Consider the following 9155-nt stretch of genomic DNA (forward strand, 5'->3'; position numbering starts at 1 on the left):
AATTAAAATGAGTTAATAAGTAAACATTTTCTACAGTGAATTTCATATATCAGTTCAACAGCTTATGTTATGATGAGACTGTTTTTTGTTTTCATTGAAGGTTGAGACCGCTGAAAAGAAACAGACAAAAATCATTATTTTAGAGAGGCATTACAGATATTCAATTTGTTTAAATCTACCTTGTTATTGCATGCTAATTACTAGTTTATCTTAGATTAATAGTTCTTCAAAAGAACATGGGATTTTTGACTTATTATTTTAAAAGGTAATGGGACCCTATTAGTGGAAAGTGGCACAATGTAAACATGTTTTCTCATGCTCTTGCAGACAGAGTGTCAGAGGGACTTCAGAGCATTGAATATTCTATGCTGCGTCTCATGGAGTGTTTGTCTTTGTAGTGAGCGGTAGTAAAGGACACATTCTTCAGTTCCTCTGCTGTAGTTTATGCAGCTTCAGTAAGGAGTCTAACAGATAGATGTACTGAATCATCGCCTATTAGTTCAATATTTATGTAAACTATGTTTTACCATTTGTTTGGCATATCTTTAGTATTTGGTACATTTGTTTTGTTGTTTGTAAATTTTAGGTGTGTTTATATTTGTTTTATGCCTCTATAACTAATTCATTATTTTAAGTATGCATTAAATGTATGTTTAATTTCATATGTGTTGTGAAAAATATAAATCAACATTTGTAGACAGAAATAAAGGCCTGAGTTTGTGGTGTCGTGTGGTCAGAATGCAGTGTGTGTGTGTGCTGGCGGGTGTTGTTCTAAGCACACCCCATTAGCAGCTCATGGGAGGAGGTGAAACAGTGTTATCAGAGGCAGGTCTGATAATCTCAATTGGCTTTACTCACACTGATAAAATGCTCTCTGGGCTGCAGCACTGCTGGGCTGCTCCTGCAGGGTTACTGTGGCAACAGTTTGGAGAGGCAAAACAGACACTGTGAGAGAGTGAGTGCGTGCGTGTGTGTGTGTGTGTGTGTGTGTGTGTGTGTGTAGAATAGAAACTGTATGAATAGAAAGTTCAAAAGAAAATCATTTATTTGAAATAGAAATATTTTGTTACATTATAAATGTCTTTTAATGCATCTTTGCTGAATAAAAGTATTAATTTATCTTTCTCTTAAAAAAAAAAAAAAATTGGAAGTTTACTGTCATTATACACAAATATTTGACCACAGGGTAACATGACGGACACATGGATCACAATAGTAAATTACTGCTGTTTATTTAATAAATGTGTGAGTGTGTGATGAATGGTGCAGGTGTGTGTTCGTGTGACAGATGATCTCGATACCCACACACCATGTATTTAAACTTCTGTCACTCAGTTATATCTGCTATCTGAGTGCCGGTTGCTCAGTACTAGTGCTCCTTTAGCAGCTGTCCTGTCTTTCAGACAAAGAAAGCAAAGTTATTCCTCTTTTCCCAGCTGTGCGTGCAGTGAACTTCAGCATGTCATTGTGAAAGCACAGATTGCGGGCGTTTAAGTTAATGGAAGGTAAGAGCATGTACGACGGCTTCAGGAGAGATTAGAGCTCAAATTGATTCCAGTCCTGCTTGTATCTAATGACCGGTCCCATAGAGTCGCCCTGTGTGCGCTCGCCCGCTTCTTTCATGCAGGATAGCCCCAGCATGATCCGAACCCTCGCTCTAATATCAAATACATGTGGGCGCCTTTAACGCTCGCTCCTTTAGTACGGGTCTCTCCCGGCGCGGAGCGGCCGTTTGCCTTTGACACGGCCCATTCCGCATTAAAACGGTTCCCTGGGCTGGCACTGACCTCCCGATGACCCCAGCGGCCCGGCGCTCAAAAGCTGCAGGAGAGGTTTTGTGGAGCTGCTCTTATTTGCCGCCGTGCTGGTGATAAAACTTCAGACAGGCTAATTGATGGCCTCTCTGACATAACAATAGCTGCTGAAAGCCTGGAGCTCATTTACAGACAGCTGGAGAGGAGAGAGACCCCTGCCACGGGCCCTTACCAGGGGGCAGGGGACCCACTCAAAGGGCCGTTTGTATCGCAAACTTCGGGCTCCTTCTGAACGCCTTGTGAGCGCTAACACATGAAGAATAATGTTTGTGCAAGCATGCGTGAGGCGCGGGTTCTCAGTCTGAGTTGCTTGTTTGATGAAGTTTCTCTAGAAGAGTATAGAGCTTTAAAATGAACCTGGAGAACAGCTCAGATCATTTGAAGAGAAATGGTTGTGATCTCTCTTGGCAGATCTGAGCGTGTTGTTGAGATCTCATGTGAGATTATGTTTTGAGAAGCAGGAGACTTCTCCACTTATCTGATTGTTGTCTTGGAGAAACCATTCCAGATCTCATTTGTGTTTTGTCTTTCTACAGGCAGCGCTTTGATAAACTACTCAGACACTTTCATTTATTAAAATCAGAGAATCAGATTCTCAAATTCATCAAATACGAACCTTCCTGAACTCCTGAGTTTGAGCGTGTATGTTGTTTTCTGGTTTATCTGGACTGGCAGTACTCGAGTAGACGAGACGAGTCCATCTCAAGTCCAAGACCATATCTTTTATGATTGGCCAAGACCAGCTAATTCGAATCCAACTCCAGGCCGAGTCTAAATGCTCCAGAATTGATCTTCAAGTAGTACAGTACTGCTAAATGCTAATGCTACTAATACTAAGTGTTTAATATCAGCCACATGTTGGGTTTGTGATGGCAGGTGATGTAATGGGTCTTGTGTTTCTCCTGTGTTTGCAGGTTCATTAATGCCAGAAGAAGAATAGTGCAGCCCATGATTGACCAGTCAAATCGAGCAGGTAAACACCATCTCATCTTCTCTGATGTTCTCAACACTGTTTGTGTCTCACTTGAGAGTCCTTGAGCACGTCTCTCCCGTGTCTACGCTCCAATGAGAGCAGATTGAATCTAATTGGATGTTTCTCCATCTCGCTGGTTAGAGGGACATTAGCGCATCTCAATGCTAATTGGCCACAAGAGAACTTTACAGTAATTCGGGAGCGTTTCACCGTTTCCCTTTGCGTTATGGTACATTAGAAAGCGATTTGCAATAAGCATTCATGAATTCACACCAGAAACATAAGGGAAATTCTGTAGTTTTTGAGTTATTGATGGCTTTCTGAAGTTGTGATGATTTGAGTAAGAGATTGCACAAATTAATTTATTAGGATTTCCGCAGTGAGGATAAACAGTAAGCATCTAAATGAAATGTACAGGTCATATAGCAGTGGTGTTTTTACTGATGAATGTAGATGCAGATCTTCATGCACAGTTCCAGTGACAGCTTTAGTACCAGTGTGTGGTTTCTAGATCTCTGACACGCTATGATCTCCTGAACCCAAGACCAGTGAAGCAAGTCAAGAGATAGACATCATTCAGTGCTGCTGGACAGTTATGTTGACGTAACCTTCTCTTGTCCTGTTGATGCGTACGTTGGAGAATGGCGTGTGTGTGTGTGTGTGTGTGGCTGATTTAGTTTGGGCTGCTGCTGGGATAATCGCTGATTGTTTGGTGTGTCTTCTCTCTTCTTCCCCTGGTGTCCACGTTTGACTTCACTCAGGTTTTCTTCTTGATCCTTCAGTGAGCCAGGGAGCGGCGTACAGTCCGGAGGGGCAGCCCATGGGCAGCTTCGTGCTGGACGGACAGCAACACATGGGCATCCGGCCGGCAGGTGAGATGCAGTCACCTCTGAGATCTCTTCAACATCTCCTCTGGTTCTTTTAGACCAGGGGTGTCCAATTATGCTCAGGAAAGGCCAATGTCACAACCTGTCCTGCCTGGAGGTTTCTAGTAATCCTGATGACCTTGACTAGCTGGTTAAGGTGTGTTTGATCAGGGTTGGAGCTGAACTCTGCAGGACAGTTGACCTCCAGGAGCAGGATTGGACACTCTTAGTAAATTGGGGCCTCCTGGTTCTTAAATGTTTCTCTTCCAGTAATCTCAGGTGTCTAGCATAGAGTGAGACTCAGGAGAGAAAATATCTCCGACTGCTCAGACGTCTGCAATCAAAAGACTCCTCTCTCTTCAGATGAACAAATGATCTCGGCTGCTATCCATATCAATTTTAACTAAAGTTTAGGAAGACAAAATCATAAACTCCTTACCTGAGCGACCTCTGAGCAGGACCTTGTTGTCATTTTGCTCTTCTCTTGTGTGTTTGGGACGTTGGGCTCTGCTGGGCACTGACTGTCTGTGCTGTTTGTCTCTGCAGGTCCTATGAGTGGCATGGGCATGAATATGGGCATGGATGGCCAGTGGCACTACATGTAACGGCTGTACAGTAAAGAAAAGGGGGAAGTAAGTACACTGGGACTCTTCCTCCGCCTTTCTTTCAAGAGTCTTTCCTGTCCGTTTCCTGTCAGAATTCCCCTGAAAGCCCAAAATAACACCACAGACGCTCTGCTTTACGGCCGGCCTGTGATTACTGAATATCAGGGCAGCAGAACGAGTCAGGTGAGACGCGGGTCGAGCGATGTTTCCTGGACGGCCTGGAACAAAAACAAGGCAGAAAAGCACTAAAGTGGGATTTATTTATCGCTGCAGCGGCGCCGCGCTCCACGTCTCATGCAGCCAATGCAAATGTTGGACATTTGGGGGGAAAAAAATGGCATCTCCTGGGGTAGAATATGACGGGGTGAAATTAAGCGGGCTCCAGTGAAGCGATAAAAAAGGAGAAGTGAAACTGTCCTCAGAGTGACATAAATCCGTCAGGGGAAGGATTGATGCCCAAATTATCTTATATGCAAAGACGGGAGCAGTGCAGTACATTACGCTCCCGGAGAGAGATATAGAGACGGCGGGTGACATGGCCATCCTTCACCGGGGGAAGCCGCGTGTCTTCTCTTTTTTACTGGGAACGGAGGGAGATGGAATGGGAATATCTGCAGATGTGGGAGAGCGTGGGCTATGGGAGGACGGCATTAAAGAACGACCGCATGTAAACGCAGAGATCTCCTCGTCTGATTAAGACGCCCATTACGCTGCCTGCCGGCGCCGCGCCACTGACATTTGAGAAATCAAGACGTATGGCGTCCCAAAGGTGGCAGGGCAGAGAAGATTTTATTTAACACCTCTACTTCCTGCTCAATGAGCCTCAATGTAATAACACTTTGCTTGATTAAAAGAACCCTTTATATGTAAATAGACGGCAGTTTCCTGTAGGTCACCATAGCGATGCTGCGACGAAGCCCCCGCCTCGTTAATAGACTCAGAAACGTGGCGAGTGTGTTCCCTAAAACAGCCGCAGAGATAACATTTGCTCAGCTTGGGTAATTTTTAATACAGTGCGGGATAATTTTGAGACTGTTTAATTACGTAACATATTTTATGCGTCATGAGCAATTAGATTAATAGCTTAATACAGAGGAATATTAGCCATCTCTGATTCGATTACGCACACACACAATATGCCGTATTTGCTGTTTAATTATGATCGGCGATGGAGCACGCTTAGAGAGGTGTGCTGTTACTAAAAGATGCAGATGACGGCGGTTTACAGCGTCACACACGTCTGCTGCAAATTTAAAGGGAAGAGCTGCAGGTTATGTTGCAGCTTCTGCCCGAGATTTTAACGGATCGCTTTGCATGTCTGATGAATGTGTGGAGAATGCGTGCAGTTTCCTCTCAAATACTTGGCCTGTGCTGTTCTTTAATTGCGACATACAGTGTTATAGGAATGGGCAGTGAGTGCCTGATGACCTTGGAGTGACCCCGTCCCCCTCCTTTAAATGACTGTTTTTAATGCCCCTGGGGTCACGTTACAAAGCACTGGTGTCCTGCATGTCAATTCCAGTTCTGTGAACTGTTCGGCTTCAGCAGCTCAGTGCTACAAATGCATTTCACCAGCACTGATTCTACACACGCATCTGTCCTCACAGTTTTCTTTATGGTCTACGGCTCAATGTAAGATCTTGTCCTGTATTATAAGCAGATATTGCGCTGTTCCCTGAGCGGTGTGTTGTTAGCCAGCCCCTAAATAATTTAGCAAGTTGGTAACGGAACTTAAATCAAATCTGTATGCAGCGGCGCAGCTTGTTCTGTCACTCAATTTCGTCTGGGATTCGACCGCTCTGAACGCTGATAATTTTAGTATTATGAGGTTTCCACAAGATCATATCACTTCTCTGCATTGCGCCCGCAACGCCAAGGTCATGGGTTCGATTCCCAGAGAAGGTAAAATGCATGCATTGTTCTGCTGCGTGATTGAAGATGGATAAGTGAAATGAATGCTACATCTAGGTGTCTTCTAACACGCGTGCACAAGTCGATGCACCGAGCAGAGATGCAGGCCGTTATTAAACGTCTCTGCTCAAGTGTGCTCTTTGTTTGAAATATCTTTAGCCGCATTGGCTGCAGACGCGTGGCCTGAATCTAGATCAGGGCGCTGCGATCGCATTCGTCTTGCACCGCTGACTGTGTGTTTCTCTGAATCTCAGGTCTGCGAGGCATGCCGGGGGAGTTCGTACCTCAACGTGGTCCTGTGGGCATGAGCATGGCATCACCGACCCACCCCCCTCCACCGAAAGCCCCTCGTCTCTTGTGTTTGTCACACCGAGCTCCTCGTCACCCTCCGACCCGTTCGGCCATGCTAATGCACGGAGACCCCCCCTCGAGAAGAAATGACCACGACTCCTCTGACCCCCTGACCACAGCGCTGCTGGACCGGCGTGGGCGTCCACAGCCAATGACCGAAGGGAACCAACCAATACCACCACGGATGAACTGGACAATAACCCCACGAAAGATTTTTGAAGGAAAAGAGAATGCGGTGAAGTATCCGAAGCTTCACGTGGAATTTCAGACGAGCTGTGATCGTTTTTTATCTTGTGAATTTTGTTACTTTTGTTGCTGGAGGACCAAGAGCTGACAGAAACACTTTGTAAAGTCTTGGGTGTCTGTTCAAATCAACAGAGGATGTTTCAACTTATTAAAAATACACACACACACACACACATCATGATAAAGAAAAACAAAAGAAAAAAAAGACAAAGACTCCAAGAGTTCAAACTACTGTAATATAAAAGCATAGAAACTAAATTAAATCTTGTACATTTTTATCATCACTCACTTTATGTTTCATGAGCTAGTCCTAGAGTAAATCGTTGGCCTGTTTTTCACACTGTGTGTGCGGATCCCCAAAGCAGAGGAGCTCGATCGCGGCAATAACGGGAGGCCGGTGAATCCGCCCCGTCACGGACCACAGCACCGACTGAAGCCCGCTCTCTTCACGAGACCCCTCCTCTTTTTCCGTCATGCATTTTCCCTTTTTGGTCCATGAATGAATGTTGCCCTGTAGGTGAAGTTCTTTGTTTGAATTGCCCAAGCACTGGATTGTGTTGCTTTTATACGTTTTTGTTTTTATTATTATTATTATTATTATTATTATTATTAATTTTGTATCTCGGACTCTCAGAGTAAGAGCCTTATGAAGGACGTGTATCCTTGAGAAAAACCACCGTCCTGCAGCAGTGGGATCAATGTATTATCTGAGAAATACATTCAATACTTGTATGAGGACTGTGGCTTGATGTTTCAAAGGTGTTCAGTCACAAATGCTGTAATAAATATTTCATTTTTGATTTTGGTATTCTTGTGTGCTGTACAGTGTGTCGCACATGGAAATAATATCAAATCTGTAATACATAATAGCTCATATTTAATGCATTATTCTTGTTTAATAAGCTTACAAAGAATTCGGACAGTTTTTCAGCAGCCTATAAAGGATCGTGGCGTGTTAATGTTCTCTAAATCCGATCCTGCACTGAAGATGTTTGCTTTTGACACAGGAGCTTCCGCTGGCTTACAGCTGCTGGGGCAGATTGGGGTTTAAGGGGGCAAATGGGCAGGGTTCGTCGCATAGACTGTATAAAAACAGCCATGAGCTGAGCTGAGTGAGACTGACGGGGTTCGAGTCTCCGCGGCGCCTCCTGCTGGCGCCTCGTTCACACTACACCCGCTGCGCCACGGCACAGCATTACTAATATTATTGTTACAAACAGCAGTTATACACACTAGTAAAATGATGAATGGCGATTACAGTAACGAGGACGCTCACTTGCGCAATAAAAGCAACGAATAAAACGCGCTAAACATTAAAACTCTTTTCCAGGAAAATGTGAAAAACATATTCACAGGCAAATGTTTCAAGAGCTTGATGTGAAAGTTAGTCTTTCTTCATTACTTGAATGTTTAATATGTTTTTCTGAATATGTACTGAAGGCGCTGAACGTCTCATTTTAACGCTCGATGCATAAAAGAGAACAGACGTGTTTATTTCCCCAAAGCAGGAGGCTTTTAATTATTTGTAAAAAGCCGAATTACAGTAGGCTATTAATAATTTAAAATGATACCAGCGGTAATTATTAATTTACAAAATAATAGCATTCGAAAATATATCACTGCAAGTAAATATCCAGCAGTCTGCAGTCGCGTGGAGAGATTTCATCGCCAAATTAAACATCTCCTCAAACATAGCAGATCTATATGAATATAAAAAATAAAGAGCTGCGTTTTGCGCTGTTTTCATTAGCGTTGTGCAAGTTATTATGGGCAATTTAATTCTTTACATTTATTGTGTGTATTTAAGTGTAGGCTATTTATTCACCAAGAATCACAAACGAACAAATATAGTTTTAATGTCTGTTCATTCGAGAAAATTGACGTGCGAATAATTCATTTTGAAATTCTAAAATATATGCTGAAAGAACAAGAAAGGAGGAGAAGTGAAAGGAAGGGCGGCATCATTGTGAGCTGATTTGAATATTAATAGGGGACAGGAGGTGGATTGAACTGCGCCTGTGACAGGAATGATGGATGATCCGGCCTTCATCATCATCATCATCATCGTCGTCGTCATGTCAGTCACGGGAATGAATGAAAGAACACACAGAAGCAGACGAACTGTTCGCAGTAAACAGGAGAAAACGAGCAGGTGAAGTCTTCAGCAGTGATCGGGTCGTTTCTCACACACCGCCGAGGAACCCGACTCTTGATTAGATCACATATAAAGCAGAGAACGTGTTCCAGCTGAAGCGGCGTGTGTGTGTGTGTGTGTGTGAGAGTGTGTGTGTGTGTGTGCGAGTGTGTGTGCGCGAGTGTATGTGAATGTGTGCGCGCGCGTGTGTGTGTATGAGCATGCGCGAGTGTGTGTGTGTGTGTGCATGTGTGA

At 43.9% G+C, this 9155-nt stretch overlaps 1 protein-coding gene across 5 annotated transcripts in view; it reads left to right on the forward strand.

The window, feature by feature from the left end:
- LOC107698619 (homeobox protein Meis2) overlaps window positions 1-7466 on the forward strand; it is a 62687-nt gene extending 55221 nt beyond the window's left edge. For 3 of the 5 annotated variants that reach the window (XM_016499674.1, XM_016499675.1, XM_016499676.1), the window contains exons 10-13: window positions 2729-2787; window positions 3549-3659; window positions 4200-4285; window positions 6424-7466. In XM_016499674.1, coding sequence (XP_016355160.1) covers window positions 2729-2787; window positions 3549-3659; window positions 4200-4258 — 229 coding nt within the window. In that variant the 3' untranslated portion in view covers window positions 4259-4285; window positions 6424-7466. Of the gene's footprint in view, window positions 1-2728; window positions 2788-3240; window positions 3509-3548; window positions 3660-4199; window positions 4286-6423 lie in introns of those variants that run through there. The other 2 variants (XM_016499677.1, XM_016499678.1) reach the window with 2 other exon arrangements.
- The last annotated feature ends 1689 nt before the right edge of the window (window positions 7467-9155 follow it).

This window comes from Sinocyclocheilus anshuiensis, unplaced genomic scaffold (genome assembly GCF_001515605.1).
Source record: "Sinocyclocheilus anshuiensis isolate Anshui unplaced genomic scaffold, SAMN03320099.WGS_v1.1 scaffold2684, whole genome shotgun sequence".
NCBI lineage: Eukaryota > Metazoa > Chordata > Actinopteri > Cypriniformes > Cyprinidae > Sinocyclocheilus > Sinocyclocheilus anshuiensis.